The sequence below is a fragment of the Silurus aristotelis genome (genome assembly GCF_946808225.1).
Source record: "Silurus aristotelis genome assembly, chromosome: 7".
Lineage (NCBI taxonomy): Eukaryota > Metazoa > Chordata > Actinopteri > Siluriformes > Siluridae > Silurus > Silurus aristotelis.
Genome location: NC_139580.1, coordinates 11,801,477 through 11,826,652, shown reverse-complemented (window position 1 = coordinate 11,826,652; position 25,176 = coordinate 11,801,477). Strand labels below are relative to the sequence as shown.

General features: G+C 40.4%; 2 protein-coding genes and 1 long non-coding RNA gene across 4 annotated transcripts in view; all 3 read left to right on the top strand.

Annotated features, from left to right (window-relative positions):
* Positions 1–426: 426 nt before the first annotated feature.
* On the top strand, positions 427–3,130 carry smim32 (small integral membrane protein 32). Its single transcript, XM_083547621.1, has one exon. The coding sequence runs from the start codon at positions 1,152–1,154 to the stop codon at positions 1,488–1,490; it is 339 nt and encodes a 112-aa protein (XP_083403747.1). The 5' UTR covers positions 427–1,151; the 3' UTR covers positions 1,491–3,130.
* A 2,280-nt stretch (positions 3,131–5,410) lies between these two features.
* diaph1 (diaphanous related formin 1) overlaps positions 5,411–25,176 on the top strand; it is a 139,511-nt gene continuing 119,745 nt past the window's right edge. For both annotated transcript variants that reach the window (XM_083546946.1, XM_083546945.1), the window contains exon 1: positions 5,411–6,199. In XM_083546946.1, the coding sequence (XP_083403072.1) occupies positions 6,080–6,199 (120 nt within the window). In that variant the 5' untranslated portion in view covers positions 5,411–6,079. The remainder of the gene's footprint in view (positions 6,200–25,176) is intronic.
* Positions 6,803–18,233, top strand: LOC310729196. Its single transcript, XR_014534492.1, has 4 exons — positions 6,803–9,922; positions 10,170–12,607; positions 15,783–17,441; positions 17,572–18,233. It is a non-coding gene; the product is annotated as an uncharacterized lncRNA (long non-coding RNA).

Here is a 25,176-nt window from a genome sequence, read left to right as displayed (position 1 = left end):
ATAATAGCCTAGTGTGTGGGTGAACTGTAGGAATATTTCAACAGCTTGAACAAGTTGCTGTGTCTCCTCACAGGACTATTTTTCTGTTGTTGTTTAACGGCTTCATAATTTTTTTTCATTGCAGGAGGTCAAGTCAGTTGTCTTGTGGAAATGTTTTGATGAAAAGTACAACCCTGAGGTCGGGGAAAACACCCCTTTCTCCATTATGAACTCAGGAAGGCAGATCTTTTGAGAAACACGTCTGATTCTGGCTCTCTGGATTCTTTGGTTTCTTTCTGAGACATTCCACACTCAGCTGACATTCTCTTGCTCACGCGCTCTCAAATTGAAGAGCTCTTTCTTGAGGACAGAGAAGCGCGTCACGTGCTCGAGGCTACCCATTTCTCTCCTCCTCTTTCTCTCTCACTCTCCCCCTCTCTCTCCTCTGCCCTAATCTGTTTTTCCGCTTCCCTGTGCGCACAGTCAGCTGACAGCACGGAGAGTCCAGAGCGAGCACCGTAACAAGTGCTGCTGGATAATTCCTTTACTGATCCGGATCAGGTAAAAACGAGACATTTCTCGAAATTGAGATTTTTTTTTCTCCCAGGAGGATGTTCTCGAGTCAGAGCTGTGCTTTCCAGTCTTCATACTCTAGCCTGAGTTGCACTGCGCTCGCGCCTGTGGAAACACGCAAACTTCCCCGGAGTGACTGGAACGGATTTTTCCCAGCAGAAGTCTGAGACGCACTGGGACTTTAAGCTTCGGGGAAACTGAGAGGAAATTGCGCTCTTCTAGATTGTTTTTTTGGACGTCTGATGTGCGAGTCTGGAAGCTGCTCTGTGAAGGACAAACGCCCGGTTTTATGAGATGCGCGAGATGCGTGAAATGCGCACACCCCGCGACCCGTCTACTCCCCCTGGCCCTTGCGCTTTTGGCCGAGACGCACCCAAGACGAGTTACACGTGGAAGACGAAAACGTATAACATGCAGAACATCACGTATCTCTAAAGCGTAAATGCGCATGAGGATTTCTGGGTAACTACACAGCATAACTTTGCTGCGTCTGTTTTTGGTTGCTAGATTACAGCCTGAAAGGGGGGTTATTTTTGTTTGTTTGTTTTTTATTATTTAATTTGATTTATTTGCTTACACATTTCACTTTCTTCTTCGTCATGCTACGGCAAATGCTCTTGAATTCGACGGCGGCGGCGGCGCGGGACCTGGATGCCATGAACCAGACGCATGCGCCGGCTCCCCTGGACGTGTCGCACGCGCCCGTGAGCGTGTCTGCGCTGCTGAAGCCGGCGGGTCGCGAAGGCACGGGCGGGAGCGCGCTGCGCGAGGGCGAGCTCAGCAAACCGGACCTCACGACCTACGTGGTCATGTGCATCGTTCTCTTTCTCCTCGTGCTGCTAATCGTGGTCTTTATCAACTGCCAGCTGCGCAACTCATTCTTCGCCTCCACGCCGTACGACCGCTCTTTGCGCGAGGCCCGGACCTCGTACAAATGAAGCCCGGCCGCGCGCCCCGCGCACATGCCTTGTGACGGACCCGGAAAGCGGGCCTCGCGCTTTGCACCGTGGAACCCCCTGTGTGGATTAACGCGGCCGTTTGGAGGAATCAGAAGCGACTCTGGTCTTGTTTAAGTGTCCCCCCCTGTCCACAGTGTGAACATGAGCGCGCGGACTGTAACGTCAATGCGTTTCTGTTCAACCTGTTCTCATGTTGTGTGTACTGCGATATACTGCAGGTTATTCTCTTGCATGCATTTAATCTATCATTAAATCTGATGTGTACAATCAACTGCGTTGATCAAGGGCTCTGATTGTACAATAAACACTGTAGCTGAACGCGTGAACAATTAACATCAGTCTAGTTTAATTATCGTCATTATTATCATTACAGATAATGCACGAGCTCTCAACTTTTTTTTTTCTGTTATTTGTACGCCATCTCCAACAACTCTGACCAACAACTAATGCATATTTGCTCAATCTGGACTGTGGATAAAATAATAATAATAATAATAATAATAATAATAATAATAATAATAATAATAATAATAGAATGCATATAAAATTGCAATGCCACTTCAGTTATCTTGACCTTGTCTTGACATCCCCAGCAGATTCGATTTATCTGAACAGAAAATCTTTATGCACATCAGCAGAATGTAATTTGTTTCAACATAAAATTCAGGCATTGTGTGCATACACCATTTAATCGATACAGAATTTTATGGCCAACTCCTATACTGTGCCTGGAAGCAGTCAATCTGGCAAAATCTTGCAGCAACCAGAAGCATGCAATCATCACTCAATCATGCGTAATAACATAAGTGTGTGTGTGTGTGTGTGTGTGTGTGTGTGTGGTATCTGTTTTCACAAACCCTACCAAACGTTTTCTAATGCGATGAAACACCGAACACTGACTGCTGAGGGAAGTCAGCTGAGGCCAAGGGGTGCTCCAGTGTGAGCATTCATGTTTCTGGGGTTTTGTGCACAGGTGGGTGGAATGGGTGCAGAAGCCATGATAATAGGCAATTGAATCACATCAGCTGCAAGATGACCGAATTAAACCTAGGCTTGAGTCAGCACATCTTCCAAGCAAACACTGAAGAGGGCGTCATGGAAAACATGTCAGTGGATTTGCATGGGCTGAGTGGCAGTGTTCTCTGAGTGTGCCAGACCCCTTTTAGGCAGGATTAACCCATACTTATTTATAACCAGAAGCAGAACGGCACACTGTTCTTCAGACTTAAATCTAATTCGGGTGAAATATATGATTTGATCTTTGGAGCAGTATGAGTTGAATATGTAAAAATGATATAATCTCTTTAGAAACTTAAAAATCCCAATAATGTGTCACTGATTGTTGGAGGTATTCCACAACACTGAAGCTTTAGGATAGTTGAACCTGTGTTGGCCTTTGAACCACTGGCTGCTGTTCATAGCCTTTACACAGGGGGGAGCTGTTCGCGAAAAAAGTGATTACACCTACACTGTGTAATTAACAGCTGTGCGCATTCAACAGATGTGTTCACTTTTCTAAACCCTTTGGATCTAATGCAGGTTTACCAATATGTTCAGACTGCTGTATAATCAGTTATGACATAATGAATGCTACAAATACAGTGTGTTGGAGTAATTGACATCGCCTCATCATTTAAATTCAAGCCTCAGCCAAAAAAGGCATTTCCATATATCCATAAATCAGTTAGTCAGCAAAGAGATGTTTGATGTGTGACGTTTGTGCATCCCTGAGGGTGTTGTTAGGTAAGAAAATGTCAATTTCTCACAGCTTTTACATTCCCATGTTTGTTTACATGTGTTGATGATTTCTTTTGACAGTAGTGCCAGTTGTGATATACATTTCCAGCATTCTATAAATGTGCTCATACATATATTTTATTGTTTCTATAATAACACATTTATCCTGTATTAGCAAAAGATTCACACAAATGAATTAAATACAGTACGCTTTCATTTAGGGGAACGTAATCTTTTATATGATGACATTTTCTGGAAAGATAGTTTTATTTGATATTTATAGAAAGAGTCTCATGTCAACAGTCAATAAGGTTTTCAACACAAAAAAGGCTTCAGAACAGGAACGTTGCACATTCTGGCTTCAGTAACATGACAAGCTGTTTTTATTTTGTCTCATATAGTGTGAAAAAGAAAGGATACAATCTCGTCTAGCAGCAGATTGACAAGGAATCTATTAAGGCTGAGCAGTGCACTGTATAACAAATTGATAGCATAATAAATAGACTGATGCACAGACATTTACAAGTAAATGGAAGAGATGAAAAGATGTTAATTATGTATTTTCTTTAAATATTACATTTAACAGAGAAGCTGTAACAACAACAGCAACCAAAAAAACACTGTCTACTGTTGGTTTCTTTTCTCAGGGCAAAAACTGAATTATAATTATTTAAGATAACCTTTTTTGTATTTGTCAATCCGATGACATGTTTTTAATGTGAAATTAAAATGGGCTGTTCAATATCCAAATCGAAATCAAATCTAGGGAGCATTTTAATCTGTATGATCCCCTCACTGTTGTTGATAGATTTCATTAATCTGGAGTCTGGACTAGAAAAAAATCAGCCCCAGCCTCTTCTTTATATCATTTGATGTATTTTTCTCAAGAACACTAGTGCTGCAGTTGTGCTTAGTACCACAATGTCAAAAAAAAAAGAGAAAGCTTACTGCATATTGACTTTGAAAGAAAAACGTGTCAATTATGTTCTACATCTTTAAAATACTACTAATAAAAAAACAAAACCCACCTACACATGCACTTTGTATGTGTTGTATTAAGAAATAAAACTGCAGGTAGTGCAATTTCCATGGTTTTAAATGAAGCAATGGTTTTTAAAATTAGAGTCTTCTTCTTCTTCTTCTTCTTCTTCTACTTTCGGCTGCTCCCATTACGGGTCGCCGCAGCGGATCCTCTGTCTCCATACCCCCCTGTCCTCTACATCTGCCTCTTTCACACCAACTACCTGCATGTCTTCCCTCACCACATCCATAAACCTCCTCCTTGGCCTTCCTCTTTTCCTCCTTCCTGGTGGCTCCATCCTCAACATTCTTCTACCAATATAACTCATGTTCCTCCTCTGCACATGTCCAAACCATCTCAATCTTGCCTGCCTCACCTTGTCTCCAAAACGTCCTACATGTGCTGTCCCTCTAATAAATTCATTTCTAATCTTGTCCATCCTTGTCACTCCCAACGAAAACCTTAACATCTTCAGCTCTGCTACCTCCAGCTCCCTCTCCTGTCTTGTACTCAATGCCACTGTCTCTAAACCATACAACATCACAGGTCTCACCAAAGTCCTATAAACTTTTCCTTTCACTCTTGTAGATTCTGTGATGCAAAAATGAGCAGCCTACAGTTTTATGTAAAAAAAAAAAAAAAAAAAACTGTGAAAAACTTTTCATGATGAGTAGTCTCATTCTGGATTAAATTCATTTCATTTCAGTAACTTATAAAAAAGTATTTAGGGTAAACTTGGACCTAGTTTGTTGGTGGGAAAGCTGGTGAAAAACTCTAGTTAAGTAATTGAGGAATTGTTCATTTGCATTGTCATTACTTTTGTATAGTCTAATTTGTAGCAGAACAGTCCAGTGACTACATAACATGCACAGTAAACACCAGTGTAGAAGAAGCGCAAAACAAAGGAATACACAAAACAAAATAAGACATAAGATATTGTGGCAAAAGAACAGTGCTTGTGTGGAAAAGCTACTTAAATACCATGCATTTATTTAAAAAAAGACAATAATATGAGATTAGTTAATAGTGCTCGGGGAGTAAGTGGGTTTTATTTAATTAGATGTAGTGAACGCTTGAGGAGGTCGCACAGGGGAGGTTCAGGTGATCAGGGAGCGCGCACGTGGCCCCGCCCTTCCTCCGCCTCTTAGCCTGTCCTCGCGCTAACCTGTTACTCAAGACAGGAAGTGCTGAGCACCTTGGATCAGCAGCACGGCTGAGAAACAAAGTTACCTCTCGCTTAGAAATAATTCATGACCGAGAAGGCGGAACATTCCTAATGACATCGAAAGGATGAGCATTCATTTTATAGTGACAATAAACAACAATAAAATGCGTTTCGGCGCGCGCGACTGAGCTCTCTCGCGCAGTTGCGGTTTGTGTGCGCGTGCGCGCGCGAGCGACAGAAAGCTAGCTCAGTGAGTAAAGGCGAGGCGCAGCGAACTGATTACAAGCTGCTCACTGACACACCGAGAGGCGGGCAAGGCGACGCTCAAAGGATTAAATGTCGTTTAAAGTGCGGACGGGACGCTTGTGGAGGAGTTTGGGTTCCGTCTAAAAGAAGTTTTTGCTCGGTTTCGGCTTTCAAATTTCCCTCCGTTTTGTTCCCGGGGAGGGGAGGAGGGGGAAAGCCGGAGCTAATAGGGCGGCGGGCTAGCACATTTCAGGCCGCAGGGGCAGCAACGGAACCCCGCTTACCTCTGAAGGGTTCTTGTTTATTTTTAAATAAATATTAATTTAGTGACTTTGTTTAAAAGTTTGTAGTTCGCTCGCGCTTTCGGTTACTTCGTTACTATTGGATTAGACTCCAGTTATGGATCCTTCAAACTTCGGAAACTCGGCTTCTGCTCCCTCAGCCGGCGCGTCCTCCAAAAGCGGCAAAGACAAAAAGGCGAAGAAGACGTACGATGAAGGAGATAGCAAAAAGAAATTTGTAAGTATCCTCCACTTTAAAACAAGTGTGTGTGAGAAACAGTTTCCTGTTGCCTCTCTGAGCTCCTGCTGAACTACTCCGCCAGTTCAAAAGTAACCTGCGTGCTAACTAACGTGTCATTAGACGTGAGGTAAACCTTATTAAACTCTCAGTGCACAAATCAACACTACTACATAATTATGACCGTGTACAGCCGGACACACGTCTCAGAGAGGGCAAAAAACTTCCAGACTTACTCGTACACGTCAAAAGCCAAACGTGTTTGTGTTGGGACAGGTTCTGAGAGTTGTGTAGTTTCTCCTACGTGCCTCGACTTGGCTAATGAGGAAGTAAGTGTGTGTGTGTGTGTGTGTGTGTGTGAGAGAGAGAAAGAGAGAGAGAGATAGATATGGTGAGAGAAAGTGGTCAGCATCTCCCAGCACATTTGTAACCCTTTCTAGGAAAACTCGAATGGCCAGTAAACCAGTGAATGACAGGAGACTTGATGGATCATCACGATTCAGTTCCCATGACACATGCCAAATCTCGCGAGATCAGTCACTTTAAACTCACTTTTACACTCAACAGTGTTTGGGTGATATTTTAAACAAATAAACTGTGTGAAAAGTGTCGAATGGTCCAGGGATTTAGGAGGTTATTCTCATTTTAATAACCAACATAGCCACATTTTTGCTTTCTGTATAAAACAGTATTGTGCTTAGGTGTATGGTGGTGTATGTAAACAGTAGTGACACACTTCTGCATCGGTCTGAGCAGTAAACACACTTTCATCCTCGAGTAAGATCCCAGCCTTTATGTCATATACACACCTATTTAGTAATAAAATGCAGCACAGACAGAAGTCTGATTACTTTAGTAATGATAAAACTGAAGGTTTAAAAACCAGTGGTTCAGTGGTTAAGGCTCTGGGTTGCTGATCATAAGATCTGGGGTTCAAGCCTCACCAAAGCCACTGTTAATCCACTGAGCAAGGCATTTAACCGTATTTGCTCCAGGTGCACCGTGCCATGGCTGATCATGCACTCTGACCTCAGCTTCTGGACAAGTTGGGATATGCAACAAAAAAATTACAATATCCCACTAGGATAAATTAAGTGCTCTTAATTAACCTGACTAACTATTGGTTTTGACTCATATCATATGATTAAATTTGACCAACACAATCGAGGTCACAATCACTGCGTTATTGTGCATCAGTAGTAGAAAAGGTTCTGTCCACCACACACATGCTTTTTCAGCTCTTCTGTTTCAGTTTATAATTGAATTCAGAGTACTTTCACAGATTTATTATTTTGACTGCCTGTCTGAGCCTTAGTTTCTCCTGGAAGTCTGGTCACATCCTTGGATGATGTGTAGGTCATGTAGTAAGATTCAGGGTTGAGTAGTGCACTCTGAAACAAGATTCACTACACATTACAGGTACATGAAAAATATTACAGAGATTTATTTGTTAATGTTTTATAGGACAAAAGATAAAAATATGCTGGTCTCTCTAAAATCACCAGATTTCTGAACCGGATCGTCTTTCAGGCAAAAACAAAACAACTGTTAGCCCAGAAAACTGATAGTCTGTTTTTTTTTTTAGTATATTTTGAGTGAGAATATCACTGAACACAATTGTTTGACTGCCAAGTGCTGCTTCTTCAGTTAAATTATCTCATTTTAATATCAAATCTTCTCTGTTTAACCTTACAGGATGGGAGTTAATTTACATCGCCATTTACATTTCTTCATTTAAAACGCTTTTAAAATGTGTCTCACAATTGAGGTAGAGTTCAGATCAAGACTCCAGCCAGCTGAGGAGGGGAAAAAGAGATGAGATGATATAAATGAATCCCTGAGAAACTGCTGCAATCACAGGCCCAACCGATGGTCAAAATCTATTTATTTATGTATTAATTAAAACTATGTTGCAGTCATTGCACATGAAGTTCCTGTCCATCCACTTCACCGATTCTGCAGGGTTGTGAGTAATTTGGACTCGGTTAAGCTTAACATCCAGATGCAGACAGAGTCAGTCATAAACCCCCAAGATCATCGTCACATTTGTAATACATTTTGAGGGAATTCCATTACATCAGACTCCAGGAGTGGTGAGTCAGGCGTGGCTAAAAATAACCGCTCCACCACAGCGTCGAGCCTCTGGATGACAACGCTCAACTTGTTACACTATCTCCCCATCTCTCCTTCTGGAGAAAACTGATCTACAGCCAGGAAAAGGTTACCATAGAGTCCCAAACACACCTGGCCTTTGACATGGTGTAGTAATGAAACCCATCCTCTCTTTAAGTTGTAAACATTAGACATGCTTTGTCTTTCTGCTTGGTTGTGAAGCAGATGTTTCCTGCATTGTTAGTGGAATGGAATGCAGGAGAATGCTTTTTTTATAGTGTGGCTGGGGGGAAAAAAAATACCCACACAGTTTATATGGCACTTAGCTTTTTCTTGCAGTTCTTGATAAACTCGACACAATACTCAACTGTTTGAAGTAATTTTACAGATCATTGGTTAGAGTGTAAGGTAATAAGAATAATATTTTAAGCATTAAAGACATAGTGGATGAAGAATGAAGACTTCACTGAGGTTGAACCTCCACTCTTGAACACATTCAGTATTGCAATATTAGTGATTTCTGGTGCAATGCTGGTGTTAGTTTGTTGGTTGGATTTCTTCTTTCGTTATTCCAGTGAGAAGTTAGCAATTGTGTGCTGTACTGACAAGTACATTGTTACTGCTAGCACATGTAGAACACGTTTCCACCCATCTCTGATATAGGTTGTAACGTTCAACAGGAACCTTCTTATCTTCCAGCAAAGTTTAATACCATATAATGAAGATTCCAACGTGGAAAGTTTGGAAAGTTTTGGCAGAGAATCAGTTTGGCTATTTAAGCCTCTCAGAGAAGCCTCCGTTGAAGCTCGGAAGCGATGGCTGTTCTGCTGGAGCAGAGTGTAGTGTAAAGTGGGGATGAACAGAGAAGCACAACTAAAGTGCTCTCTTTAAGCAGAGATAAACTAAATGACCCAAAGGGCTAAATCCCACGGGCTGTTAATCAAAGTGAAACTAGAACAACATGTTGATAATTAAATTTAATTCATTTGAACAGTCTGGTCACTCAAACATAGACAACATATTTGTAACACATTCTTTTGTGTGACGCAAGCTGTCCTGCGTATCAGGGCCACATTCCATCTGTCAAGGGTGGTAAATTTCAGAAAGCACAACATGAGTGCCTGGAGAATGGATGGCTTTTGAGCAGCTTAGCATGAGAGTAAAGAATGGTTGTGCAAAACTTCTGCATCAGTCTATAGATTACACAAGACCATACACAAGGAGTGGGTAAAAATGTCCACATGCGGTTTAACTGTTCATGGCTTCATTTTGAAAAAGGTTCCACATAAACAAAAGAGTAGCCTGATGTGTTTTTGTTGGTTAATATTTTGTATTACTGTTTACTGTTTCCTCAGGAACTGAGTGTTTCCTATTAACTGAAAGTAGTGAATCTTTTCAGGTCGCTGTGGACAGAGCAGCTCTTCAGGCTGTAAGGACTGAATATTAGTGCCAGCTGCTTGCAAAATTTGACCTCCATGTTTCATTTATAGACCTCATAGATAACGTATTGAGCTAAAAGTTCATGAGTTTTCTTCACTGATGTATTTACATGCATGCTACTGCTAAGAAAACTCTCAAAAGATTCCCTTGCTGGGTTTTTTGGTGTTATGAGTTAATTGAGTTTTGCAGGTTTTTAAATTCAGCACTGTCTTAATGTTGAGTAGGTCATTTGTGGCTTCATTGATGTGGTTATAAATGGCTATACTGAAGATTCTGATAGCTTTGTCATCCATGGATCAGTCACAGATCTGCTTTATACTGGTCAGGAATTCTGCAGCAAGAATCGGTGTAGCGTTGCAGACTTCACCCTTTGCCTGCCCTGGATTGTAGCTACTGTAATTGCCGGACCAAATATAAGCCGCACCCACTGAATTTTTCAAAGATTTTTATTTTGAACATAAATACGCCGCACATGTCTATAAGCCGCAGGTGTCTACATTGAAACTAATGAACTTTAAACAGGCTTTAATAAAAGACAGTGCCTGTTACGCGGCTTGTATCTAAACAGTAGCCTACCAAGAAAGTCACTGTTCACCGTCTTCCTCATTTCTTACACAACAATTTCTCTCTGGAGTTTATCTTTTGGCAACGTCGTGCGTTTAAAAAAACTCCAGATGCCGTGCAGAACACAGGTGAAGTGCGTTTTTTCATGCCCGGTTGTTTTCTGCATGACGAATGATTTGCATTTCCTGTAGACAGTCCGAGTGAGCGGCAGGTCAAACGTCAGAGGAACCTCATCCATATTTATGATGTGGGAGCGCATCTGATTTAATATAAAGAATTTCATTGGTTCACCTGAACCCGTTCTGCACTTTCAAAGCGTGGGGAAAAAGTAGCGGCTTATAGTCCAGAAAATACGGTAATAGCTGTAGGTTGTGCTTTAGGATTGGTGACTATGCAAATATCACAATAAATAAATAAATCTGTGTTTCACAGAACTTTTTGGAAGTAATGACATTTCTTCAGAATTTCTGAGCAGCGGAGCCGTATTATTTGAACAACTCTTTAAACCAAATGGTCTGTGATTTATAATCTAAGGAAAGTATTTTTAACTTAACAAAATAGAATGTTTTTACTGGCATGTCACATTCATTACACAAAACCTACATCTGTAATTTATATCTATACTGCAAAAATTCTTTGCTTTATTAGTAATAATAGATCAGTGTAAGTTTTTTTTTCACATGGGGTGGCGTGATATGACCATGTAATACCAATATTCAACTCTCTCCTAGTCCACTTTCTGAAGATAATGAAGGTTTTGTATTTTTACAGCAGTTAGGGGATTACAGCAGAGTGGGTGTTAATATATATTTTGTACTAAATGATTAACTGAACAATGCAGTGAGACTTTGCAAAATAATGCGTGCATATGTCATTCATAATGCTGCGAACAATCGGCCAGAACAGTCTTGGTGTTATCATCATGAACACACTCCTGCACATTAATAACCCCTCTGGGCTGCATGGTGTGAAGAGGTTGTACACCAGTGCAGCTGTATAATTTGGTTTGTGTGTGTAAGAGAGCGAGAGGATTGTAGATTGCACTCGGAGTGCAGAGTTCGCAAATGTAAATTTTTATAAATGTAAATATAAAAAGTTATTTTTTATATGTATGGAATTTACTGGTAATCCAATATCTCCAACAGCACTGTAAGGATCACTGTAGGAGCACTGCATTCATGACGGGCAGCCACGACCAGTTCAGATGATGCGTATGTGCTCATGGTCATCTGGTTGCTCAGTTCATTTAGAGAAAAAAAATGTGCTCTTGACTCTTACACGAATACACACAAACTTCAGGTTGAAATGCTTCTCTTTTCAATTGATTACTCAGCATTTACTCACCTGCTAGAGAGACTGGCCACAGAATAAAAACATCTGTCAGTGAGCTGTGCACTTGGAAATAAAAGAAAGCATGCACCATTTTTTTCTATGCATCTGGTGTGCACAAGGTAACCGGGTAAGAGGATGCTTTCTTCCCCGGAAAGCATTTAGACCTGATTGAAGTCTTTACGCTTTCATTCTTTCTCTTAGCGACATGGTTTGTATTTGAAAGAGAGAATTATAAATAAACAAACAATAAAACGGTCCATATGAAACTAGGGAAGTTGTAACTGGATATAATGAAAGTCGTGTTTTATCTGTTCACTCTGGAGCTTATTTAATATGGATTATTTTTTAAACTTCCTATTTGTTTGCACTAGGAACAAACATGACTACTTCAGTGACTGCTTTAGCGTATTGGCTGCGGAAATGGGATGTGGTTAGCTGATTAACAGCGATGCATCTGTCGTACTTCTTGCTTCAAGATTTACTCCTAGGATTAACTTCTGCTCCTCGCTCTTTTACAACACATTTTTTACTCTCAACTGTTTACTGAGATATTTGATGGTGCTTCTTCGAGGCTTCTTAGGAATTTTGCCATGGGTGTGCCTATTTGCTTCTGGCAGGTCACTAACTAAGCACTGCCTAGTACAAATTATATAGATCTATACTCTGCCCTGTTTCATCTCTAATCCTGTGGGGTATAACAGATTTATGATGTAGGCAGGTAGTGCAAAGTGAACTTCCTGTGTGGCTGAGGTATTTATACTGTTTACGCTATAACTGACTCCCCACAGCTGGGACCTCATGCTTATGAAATGTATTGTTTTTGATTTAATATACATAATTTTCTATTCTTCAAACCTGTTTTCAGACTTGGTACCATGACAACAAGCTTGTAAGCTCTAATATGCTCAGAAACAGGCTTTTTTCACTGTTAAGATGAGTTTAGACCCATTCATTATAACAGTCATGTTTCTTCTTCTTCTTCTTCTTTCGGCTGCTCCCATTAGGGGTCGCCACAGCGGATCATCCGTCTCCATACCACCCTGTCCTCTATATCTGCCTCTTTTACACCAACTACCTGCATGTCTTCCCTCACCACATCCATGAACCTCCTCCTTGGCCTTCCTCTTTTCCTCCTACCTGGTGGCTCCATCTTCAGCATTTTTCTACCAATATAATTCATGTCCCTTCTCTGCACATGTCCAAACCATCTCAATCTCGCCTCCCTCACCTTGTCACCAAAACATCCTACATGTGCTGTCCCTCTAATAAACTCATTTCTAATCTTGTCCATCCTCGTCACTCCCAACGAAAACCTCAACATCTTCAGCTCTGCTACCTCCAGCTCCACCTCCTGTCTTTTACTCCATGCCACTGTCTCTAATCCATACAACATCGCAGGTCTCACCACAGTCCTATAAACTTTCCCTTTCATTTTTGCAGATACTCTTCTATCACAAATCACTCCTGTCACTCTTCTCCACTCACTCCACCCTGCCTGCATTCTTTTCTTTACTTCCCTAACACACTCTCCATTACTTTGCACTGTTGACCCCAGGTACCTGAACTCCTCCACCTTCTCCACCTCTTCTCCCTGCAACCGCATCCCTCCACTGCCCTCCCTCTCATTCACACACATGTACTCTGTCTTACTCCTACTGACTTTCATTCCCCTTCTCTCAAGCGCATATCTCCACCTCTCCAGGCTCTTCTCAACCTGCTCTCTACTCTCACCACAAATCACAATATCATCTGCAAACATCATAGTCCAGGGAGACTCCTGTCTGACCTCGTCCCTCAACCTGTCCATCACCACTGCAAACAGGAAAGGGCTCAGGGCCGATCCTTGATGCAGTCCAACCTTCACCCTGAACCAGTCTGTCGTACCTACTGCACACTTTACTGCCGTCACACTGTCCTCATACATGTCCTGCACCACCCTCACATACTTCTCTGACACACCTGACTTCCTCATACAATACCACAACTCCTCTCTCGGCACCCTGTCGTACGCTTTCTCTAAATCCACAAATACACAATGCAGCTCCTTCTGTCCTTCTCTATACTTCTCCATCAACATCCTCAAAGCAAATAAGGCATCTGTGGTGCTCTTCCTCGGCATGAAACTATACTGTTGTTCACAGATGGTCACCTCTTCTCTCAGCCTGGCTTCCACTACTCTTTCCCATAACTTCATGGTGTGACTGATCAACTTAATTCCCCTGTAGTTACTGCAGGTCTGCACATCTCCCTTATGCTTAAAGATCGGTACCAGCACACTCCTTCTCCATTCCTTAGGCATCCTCTCCCCTTCCAGAATCCTGTTAAACAATCTGGTTAAAAACTCCACTGCCATCTCTCCTAAACATCTCCACGCTTCTACCGGTATGTCATCTGGTCCAACCTACTTTCCATTCTTCATCCTCTTAATCGCTGCTCTCACTTCCTCCTTACTAATCCTATCTACATCCTGCTTCACCAACTCCACATCCTCCAACCTTCTCTCTCTCTGATTTTCCTCATTCATCAGCTGCTCAAAATACTCCCTCCACCTTCTCAACACACTCTCCTCACTAGTCAACACATTTCCCTCTCCATCCTTTATTGCTCTAACTTGCAGTACATCCTTCCCAGCTCGGTCCCTCTGCTTGGCCAATCGGTATAAATCCTTTTCTCCTTCCTTAGTGTCCAACCTCTTATACAGTTCCTCATATGCCTTTTCCTTGGCTTTCGCCACATCCCTTTTTACCTGCTGCCGCATCTCCTTGTACTCCTGCCTACTTTTCTCATAATTTACTTTTCTCATAATCTGTCGATCCCACTTCTGTTTTGCCAACCTCTTTCTCCTTATGCTCTCCTGCACTTCCTCATTCCACCACCACGTCTCCTTGTCTTGCTTTCTATTTCCAGATGTCACACCAAGTACTTTTCTAGCTGCCTCCCTCATCACTCCTGCAGTAGTTGCCCAATCATCCGGCACCTCTTCACCACCACCAAGCCCCTGTCTGACCTCTTCCCTGAACCTCACACTACACTCTTCCTCCTTCAGTTTCCACCATCTTATTCTTCTTTCAAACCTTACTTTCCTCCTCTTCTTCTTCGCCTCCAAAACCATCCTACAGACCACCATCCGATGCTGTCTAGCTACACTGTCCCCCGCCAACACCTTACAGTCTCTAATCTCCTTCAGGTTGCATCTCCTACACAGAAGATAATCCACCTGTGTGCACCTTCTTTCACTCTTATACGTCACCCTATGATCCTCCTTCTTCTTAAAATACGTGTTCACCACTGCCATTTCCATCCTTTTAGCAAAATCTACCACCATCTGCCCTTCCACATTCCTCTCCTTAAAACCATACCTACCCATCACCTCCTCATCACCTCTGTTCCCTTCACCTACATGCCCATTAAAGTCTGCCCCAATCACCAATCGTTCTTTCCTAGGTACACCATCTACCACTCCATCTAATTCACTCCAGAATCTTTCTTTCTCCTCCATCTCACAGCCAACTTGTGGAGCATAGGCACTGATGACATTTATCATCATCCCTTCAACTTTCACCTTCACGATCATCACCCTATCAGAAACTCTCTTCACCTCCACTACACTCTTACTGTACGCTTCCTTCAGAATCACCCCTACACCATTTCTCTTCCCATCCACACCATGATAGAACAGTTTAAACCCACCTCCAATGTTCCTGGCCTTACTCCCTTTCCACTTGGTCTCCTGAACACACAACACATCTACCTTTCTCCTCTCCATCATATCAGCTATCTCTCTCCCTTTACCCGTCATAGTACCAACATTTAAAGTACCAACCCGAACCTCTACTCTCCTACACTGCTCCTTTCCCTGCCGTCTCTGTAGACGCCTTCCTCCTCTCCTTCTCCTCCTTCGGCCAACAGTAGCCCAATTTCCACCGGTACCCTGTCGGCTAACGATACCTGTGGCGGTCGTTGTTAACCCGGGCCTCGACCGGTATGAAATTCTCATTTGTGATCCGCATATTTGATTTGGCACATGTTTTACGCTGGATGCCCTGCCTAACGCAACCCTCCCCATTTACCCGGGCTTGGGACCGGCACTAAGAGTACACTGGCTTGTGCCCCCCTAATGGCTGGGTTATAACAGTCATGTTTACGGTGTTAATTATGAAATATACTGTGCAGTTACTAATTGCAGTTAAGTGTAATTTTTTTTTGCATTAAGTGCGCTTGAACAAATAAAAAATAGCTGGAAGTCATGCGTCTGTGGTACATAGAGTGAGTCTGTCTTACTTTTGCAGCTGTGAGAGAAACTGTATAAATAACTGTCAAATAATAAAACATGAACCATAATTGAGCCTCATTCTATCATTTTGCTTTTTTGATTGTCTTGTCACTTAGATCATTTGTATCTCAGCATGTATCTCAGCATTCCCAAAAACATATTCACTTGAGTTTTGTCAAAGTCGAAAAAACATCCATCATGTAAATGTTAATATTTTTATGGCAGATAATCACTGAAACAATTAGCAATTGCAGCTCATATTCTGTCCTATTCTATTCATCATTTGGAGACTTGTGCACAAAGGAGTGAGTGAGAATGATGAAAGCTGCAAGGAAGAACTTTTGCAAATTAGAAATGAATGTTGTTATGTGACGGCCAGTGATATTGTTTTATTGTGGTTGTTTTAGTCACCGTCATGGTCAAGCTTCACTCTGAGATGAGTAACAGATCATGGATAAATAATGTCAAAGAAACTCTTCTCTGAAATTATAACAGTAGTGCACTGACTGAACATCAACTTATATAAACCAGCACAGTAATTGGAAGATAATTGGGTTGTTTCAATGCTCGAATCTGCATTGAATTGGGGAAAAATTCACTGATTTATTAAAGGTGCATTCATTGAAACATACATGGACAAAAAAGCTGCAGTAGATCCAGAATGTTTTCTAGATCATGTCAGACAGAAGTCAGAGTACACGTATTGTCAGAGATGACCTGTGCAGAGAATTATGGACTGCATACAAACTACATGTTTTTTCGAAGCAGTTGAATATTTCAGAAACATCTGGGACAACAGGTTGGCGTTTCAACAAACTCTGCCCAAGGCTATGATTTTTATCATTCCTGGGCAAAGTTCATGCACTGCTGTTTACTCGTCTCATCCTCATGTTCTCTGACTTTTTCAAACAAATGTTTGCATAAAAAAAAATATATTTTTTTAATTCATAATCAAAGCCTTTGTGGTTTTGAGTTTTACCTACTGACATTGAAAAACAAAACAACTAACAAATGACTGCTGGTACCTATTGGTTATGTAAAGAATAAAATGTGCCGTTATAGAAAAAATATAAAAAGCCGTACCCGCATTTCTTAATATCGTTTGTCTCCTTTAAAATTAATATGATTAAAAAGCAGCTTGTCATTTGACAGAAACAAATCTGAAAAAAGTGCTGTTCTAAAGACTTCCCAGTGGCAGGATATATAAAGTTGCAGCTTTATCTCTGACTGTAAGAAAGCAGTGACACTGGAGTTTCCTTCCATAAATAAACTCTGCTCAAAGATCTTTATTGAGTAATGTTACTATATAAATGAAAAATGTGTTAAAGCATGTGAGACCTGCAGTTATAGAAAATAAATCGACACTAGCTGACTAACCAGAATTAAGAAATAAACAGTGCTGGGCCTAATGCACAGTCTTGATCAATACAGTCACTGTTCATCCAAGTGTAGACACGGTGTCTATGTAGATGTGACTTAAGATCAAACACACAAGCGAGTTTGAGTTTAAATAATGAAAATGTTTATGGAGAACAGTGTCAAATCCCTCTTTGCAAACATACAAACAGCTGCATATAATACAACCTGAGTTTACAACTATAAGCGTTCCTACATGAGATTTATGAGCATTACTGTGCCCAAAGCCATGGAGAGAGAAAATAGGACAAGATCCAAAATGAAGGTGTGATTAAAGAAAACGGATCTCATGTTGAGTGTTCTTTCCTATTGCTGATAAAGCTGGGTGTTTCCCTGTGGTGTGGTTGAGTAACTCCTAGTGAAATTAGTCAAAGTTACAGAAGCTAGTGAGTTAAGAAGCTGAAAGGAAAGTGAACGAGACAGAGGAGGACTGAGATTGTCGTGCTGTGGTCATGTTCTGGTTTTTGTTGTTACTTCCTAGTAAATACAGTAAAAGGTGCAGCCAGGTGGAGGGAAAAAACACGTACGCACGCACACATACACCAGACAGATTTATATCTTAGTGCTTACACCTGTTTTCGTTCTCACAAAAAATCTTAAAAAAAAAAAAAAAAGGAAAAGTGAAAATAATTGTCGCAGAAGTGAAACTAACGATTTCTGTGCCTTGATTTATCTGATTTATTTTGCAAGAGGTATTTTAAGTGAGGCATGTTTTACAAAAAAACAAGAAAGTAAGCAAAACGCATTAGAAATTAAGTCTTATGGTCTTATGAGATCTGATGGATTTGTTCGGCTCACCGCAGTTTGTGGATCTGCGAGGAAGTTAGCTGGAGCTGATTTTAACATAGCGGGTGGCTCCGGCTAACCTCTTGAACCTCTGGAAATAAGGATTTAAATAAAAAAAAAAGAAAAAAAAAAGAAGAAATGTTGTCTTCCTGTATTTAGTGTCATATTGTGCATATCATTGCCTTTCCAACAAACACTTATCAAGCACCAAAAAGTACATAAAGATCATTGTTTTAACATATTTTCAGTTTGTTTTTGGAAACTCCTCAAACTGGAAAAAAAGAGAAAGAAACTAGGACAATGAGTCTACTTCCGTGCTTCTTCAACTGTTTGGACACTGTGTTGTGATTAGAGCAGATCATCACGTGATGCAAACATCAGTTTTCCTAGACAATACAACCTGTTAGAAACTCACACCTCTCGTGGTCATTTAATGGCTTTACTGATTCAAGAGTTTTACCTGATAAACTAATCCGGTCTAAAGCAGGCAAGTGGAGTTTCTATTGTGCAGTTTGCTACAGCTGGAGATGAAAACACTCTCATTGATGTTTGTGCTTTTGATTTGCATTTGAAACATTTGTTTAATTAATGTGATTAAAAAGTATGGTTTCAGGGTCACTAAATGAGCTTAAATGTATATGTATAATGTAAAAGCACGAACAGCAGCATTTTGTCAATATATAAAGCACTAAACTATTTAGAACATGTAATTCAGTCTACAGATACCAATGATAAACAAAATAGCTGTTTTTAAAAATGTGATGAAACTGATCTGCTCATTAGTCATCATGATTAATATAAAGGTGAGCGTAAAGTGAACACACTGAATGATTCAGAAGCGTTTGCTGACAGCAGTGTGAGAGAGTAGTGAGGTGAAGGGTAGCGCGAGGTTTTATACTCCGATTCCAGTGAATTCTGTGTCATGTTTTTCCAGTGTACTGTATATTTTGGAGTTGGTTCAATGTTTTTCATGCTCTTTAAGCTTCTTTGTTTTTGTTTTTCTGGCCTTCACCTCTGTATAAATGCATCCTAGGTTTTTTCAGCTTTAGTAAAATCCTTTGTTACAACGGCATGACCTGCTGGAGAGAACCCCGTTCTTTTTCCTGCTCTAATGCTACGGCTGACATTAGACAGATCTCAGCTGTCTGTGGACACTTGTACATAAGATTTGCATGTGTTTTTGTGACATAGCTTTCCACATTTAGTCTTCATTTGCTGTTATAATAATCTCCACTCTTCTTTGAAGATGTTCCACTAGATTTTGGAGTGTGCTTGTGAAGATTTGTGCTCATTCAGCCGCAAGGTTGTTAGTAAAGTCTGGTACTGATGTCGGATGATGAAGAGGCCTGGGGGTGCAGTCAGTGTTCCAATTCATGCCAACGGTGATCAATAGTCAAGTTCAGAAGCTTTTATTGTTATTTCAACCCTATATAGCTGACACAGTACACAGTGAAATGAGACAACGTTTCTCCAGAACCCTGGTGCTACATAAAACAGCATAGAGCTTCATCACACCACAAAGAGTCGCCACCTGCTCGCTCATAGGGACAAACTTACACTTATAAAGAACGATCTTATTCATACTTTATCACCGCATTATCTGTGTAAAGCTGCTTTATGACAACATTCACTGTTAAAAGCGATATTCAAACAAATATGAATTGAATTGAATAAAGATACTTAAGAGAACACTGTGATAAGGACTGAAGTAAGTTTTCCAACCACATAAAGTGCATCGTGTGCAAACAGTGCAAACAGACATCACAGGACAGTGAAGAACAAAACAGTGCTGCCAGTAAATCTACTATATAAGGTTATACAGGGTGAGCGTTGGGGTCAGAGCTTCTTAGAGCAGGCCACTCAAACCCATATTAAGCATGTCTTCATATAGCTTACTTTGTCCACAGGGGCATTGTCATTATGGAATAGGTTTGGGTCTCCGTTCTAGTGAAGGGAAAATCTCATGCTACCACAGGCATGGACATCCTATACAATTCTGTGCCTCTAACTTTGTTAAAACAGTTTGAGAAGACGCACATATTGCAGTAAATATCAGGTGTCCCAACATCCTGGTTCTTATAGTGTAGCCCTACACTTCCAGACACACCTGTACACACGCTTACACGACACCACAGTATATTGATATTAGGGACATTAAAAAGCAATATGGTTGTGATTTAAAGTGCCACACTGCGACTAAAAAGCGATGATCCATGCATCACAAAATATCTTGATTCTATACACGCTAGCTTGCTTACTACATTTGTTAGCTAAAAGGGAAACCCTGCATTTTCAACTTCACAGAGCCATGAAGAGTTTGCGATGAAACGTGTAATTGGACTGGTAATTTATTTAGAACTTTTAGTGAGTCACGTACAGACTTTGGCACTTGGTCGAGGGTTTTCTGATTAGCAGGAACAGCAGGAGACCTCCAACTCCAGATGGAAATGTACAGAGTGATTTCTCATGGCTGTGTAACAGTCTAGACGTCGTGCCAGAATCATATTATCTTTTTATTAAAAAAAAAAAAGATTTGTTATTGATGTATGTGCATTTATGACCCATGTTTTGAGGGAGACTTGTGAATCTTTGAATAATCATTTTTCTTTTCTTTTGTCTTTTTTTTTTTTTTTTTATACCTCTAATTGACTTTCAATTCTTAACTAAACCTAAACAATGTGTAGGACTGATGTTGACCCAACTGTCATGAATGTTAAGAAAATAGCTTGTTTTTTTTTTTGTTTTTTTTACTTTTTGCAATTTCCTAGATTTTTCTGCTAATGATCAACTGAAACAAATGCAATTTTCTTTCATTGCTTTAAAATCACTCCAGGCTTTTCTCTGAGTCACCGTTTAATAGTTTCAGCTTTTATTAAAGTGCAGCCACAACAATTAAATAGCTGATTAATTATTCGTTTTTTTTTCGTTGCCCTGGTACTCTCGTCACTCTGTCTTTCCAGATTTTGTGAGACTTTTTGCCATGCATGAAAGACCTTATCACTAAGCAACACATTTCTGGTTCATTTCCAAGTGAGAGGCTCATTTATGTGTAAATATTGCACTCAGCAGAGAGAGAGTGAGAGAGAGGAGAAGAAACATTGATCAATGCAGCCTTTTTAACCCCACAACTTTGTTGCTTTGGTTTCCTTTTAGTCAGTGTTTGCTGCTGGTTGGAGTTAATGGCAGAAACTTTTTTATTACTCTGAATGCAGTGTTTTGTGTGTTTATTATCACTGCTACTAATCCCTTCATCTGGAAGTGAAATATTTCAGCTCTGCTACTCTGTTATGCAATTGTTTGTTTCTGCCTCACATCTTTGTTTTTACTTTAGTTTTTCATTTTTGGATGAATTTGATGTGATATTTCTGGAAGGACTGATGATTTGCACGGTCTTTGGACACGCACGAGCATGTAGGTGTCTATTAACGGAACAGCTAGACCAGCTCCTGTGCTAAAATAAACACAGAGAAGGCTCAGACAGGATTAATGAGGCAGGATGTGATTGGGGTACACACACACACACACACGCGCGCACACGCACACGCTCTGTCCTCAGTTTTACTTGTTATACAGAAATAAGAAAAAAATGAAGTATTGGGATTCTGTACATGTAACTTAAGTGTTTGTTGAGTAATGTGTTATGAATAGTTTAATAAATGCTCAGAAGAAATCCTTTATTCCTGGGATGGAGCGATCATAAGCCTGAACCCCACTAACAAGCATCAATAAGCAAGAATTCAGTTTATTCCCTGTGCATGTTCACACTACTAACATTACATCAGCCTCGTCAATTAGGTTTCCGAGCAAACTAAAATATGAGGCGTGGGTTGTCCTTGTCTGGTGAGCTCGCTAATGGATTTATATTCTTTTTACTCCTGTGGCAGCAATTAGCTAATTGAGGATTGTGTTTCCATATTTACAGACCTTTTTAAATGTGACACTGCTCTTTTGCCTCACTTTGTTACAGAACAATAGTTTATTTATCATTTTACATTTACATTTGCAGCATTCAGCAGACGCTCTTGTCCACGGTGACGTACAAAAGTGCTTTGAGTCTCTAACAACGAATAAATCTACACTGGTACGCTGGATTACAAACTTAAGATAAATCAGACTACAACTCGATTTTTAGAACACACAGTCTGATTCCAGAAACGATCTTCCATATTTTCGGTATGTTTAAGGGCAAAATCAGCAGGATGCACATAGTACTACTGTGTTGCAATTAGGGCAAAACAAATGTGAAAGTAATGTGCTGTACAGTTCTGAAAGTTACCCCCCACCCCCCTCCTCAGTATTACCGCCGTCCCTATTTTTGGAAATGTTACAACCCATGCATGTCAGACCAAACGTACAGGAAATTGCTCTTTGACTTGGATTTTTATTCTCTCGCTCTCTCGCTCTCTTTCTGACGTACTTGGGCCTCTGTTGTGCCATAAACATGTTCTCAATACATGTTTGCTCCAGATGCCAGTTTCCTATTGAATCTTATTCAGTCCCCTCCTCCTTCTTTGTGCCTTATTGCCACAACAGATGCATTGATATAAGGAAGGCCCACAGTCAAACTAGAAGTGTAATGTGATGTTACATATTTTATTAAAATGCATCAGTTTGTTTTTAAACAGGTTTTCTGCTTTCTTAGACATTTGCATGGATTTATTTTCTACTTGCCGCAGATATGTGCATAACATTTCAGTGCTGAGGAGATGGGGTACAGGGGCACTCTGACTCTGAGCGTGTTTTTTATTGTGATTATTTTTTCCCCCTAAGTTCATGCATGCCTTAGGTTTTTTTCCCAGCTGACTCATAATAATAAAGATAATAATAATAATAAAAAATTTTCATTTTTGCTCAGGCATTCGGATTAATTTTAATTTTGAATTGAAATAATACCTAATCAAATGAATAAATGGAGCTGTTAAGAATCAGACAGTTAGTAGATTTAGTTTTGTAGCATGAATTGTGGCTGGTATGAATTGTTGTTGGTTCGTGTAATCCGGTGTAGTTTTTAGGACTGCAATCATGTTTCATGTCTAATGCCAGTTTGAAATGTTATGTCAGTCTCATCAGATTTTCCCTTTTCCATAAGGATCACCACCATTTATGTTATTCCATGATTTCACATGAATAATGAATTAATATTTCAGGCTTTTAGTAGACAGACTTAATCAAAGCGACTTACAATTATCATTTATTCAACTGAGCAGTTGAGGGTTAAGAGCCTAGCAGTGCATGTATGCTAGTGCGACTTTCTGATCAGAAGTCCAACGTCTTGATCCCACAGGTAAATGTGTTGTCTTTTAAGCATGTGTGGTGCTGTTCCTGGTGTGGATAAATCATTAGACAGGATGACTTCCTGTTTCAGATTCAAAAGGTTAGCAGTAAACTGCATTTTCTTTTCTCGTCTCTTTGAACAGCTCAAGCATCCCGTGTTTGGTCAGACTGCTAGTGTGAGCACTGAGCTTATTAGTTAATACTTCAGTGTCTGATATTATTGATATGTAGCATTAGCTGAATTGATAAGACTCAACTCTCACTATGATCATTGACATTTTTAATGATATCAAAACATTGTTAGAATGAAAATGTGATAAATTGTGCATTTGAAGCATAGACAATGTCTAATGCAGCTTGCTGTTGTGTTTTGGTGTGTGTGTTATTGACGGTAGCCACTGATGTAGACTCTAAGTCTAAGTGCAATTTGTTCTGCTCAGTTTAGTGGATTATCTGTCTTGCTGATTTGTGTGTGTGTGTGTGTGTGTGTGTGTGTGAGTGTGAGAGTGCGCAAGAGATTTCCAGGTGCCTTGCTTTCTGTCGAAGAACTAATGCAGTTATCTGTCTATATGTGGACAATACCTTTTCGTGTGTGTGTGTGGGTAATCAGTGGATTAGGTAGGGATTATCTTGTCAGTCATGCAGTTTGACTCTCACATTTTCATCCTGTATGATTACCACTAATCTACTGATGTCCTACACAATGCAGCAGGTGAACTGTGTGAGTGTGTGAATGTGCAAGTGTGGGTGTGTGGATGTGTGTGTGGGTTGTATGTCACATTAGCAGTTTCAGTGTTGTTGTTTGTCTGTTTACTCTCATTATCTCCAGAAAAGGGAACACTGTGAGAAAATAAATTGGACCCATTAAACGCACATACACTCCTGTTCCATGCTGTTTGTGTGTCTGTGCAAAATGATAATTTCTCTTTAGGTTTATATAGCTGTATACATTCCCAAGTGTGTTCTGCAGTATTTTGTGGTGCACAAAAAAGGTTACTAATCTCAATTGCTTTAACGTTAGACAATTTGTACAGCTGTAGGTAATCATCATAGACATAAATACCTAAAACAATAACAGGACACCTGAGTAAAAAGTTGAAGCTCTTGTGAAGACAAACTGTGCTCTCCAAACAGTATCAGCTGTGTCATATCTCCCTGGAAAGTTTTAATATCTTCAATGTCTACTTGCCTGGTTCTTACTTCTGTGAAGATGTCCTTCTAATGGGCAAACTAAATAAAATAATAATTTATATAGATCTCAGTGGCAGGCCGTGCGCTTGGTATCTGGGCTTCAGTGGGGACTTGCACGACTTAATTCACCTTTTAACACCACTATCACGTCATAATTATAGAAACATCAATGCTACACAAAAATGCAATATTACAATGCGTGACATTACAAAGAGTGAGGCATTTCACATATAGAGGGTGAATACCATTTTACTAAAGCAAGAAACCCTATGTCCGAGACCAAATAAATGTCTTTCTCCGTAGGCATAAAAAAGTCTACCTCTGGTGTATTAATGTGTGCAGAGCTACAGACGTGTTTTGCCAGTTGAACTTGGCTGTAACAATTTCCTTCTGACCAACCAATCAGACGAGGGAAAAATGCTGACGCTATTCTGGGCCAGCTAGCTGGCCCTGTGAGGCAAATATGAAATCTGATTGGTTAAAGAAACAGACCAATTCATAATATTCTCAATGGTAAAAGGGTCAGCAGTACTCGCTTTGCAGGCCCTGGGCAGATTAAATTGACATGGCAGCACATAGAGGCTATAAT

Excerpts from the sequence above, each read along its gene's own strand:
- smim32 (XM_083547621.1), top strand. The coding sequence starts at position 1,152 with ATGCTACGGCAAATGCTCTTGAATTCGACGGCGGCGGCGGCGCGGGAC.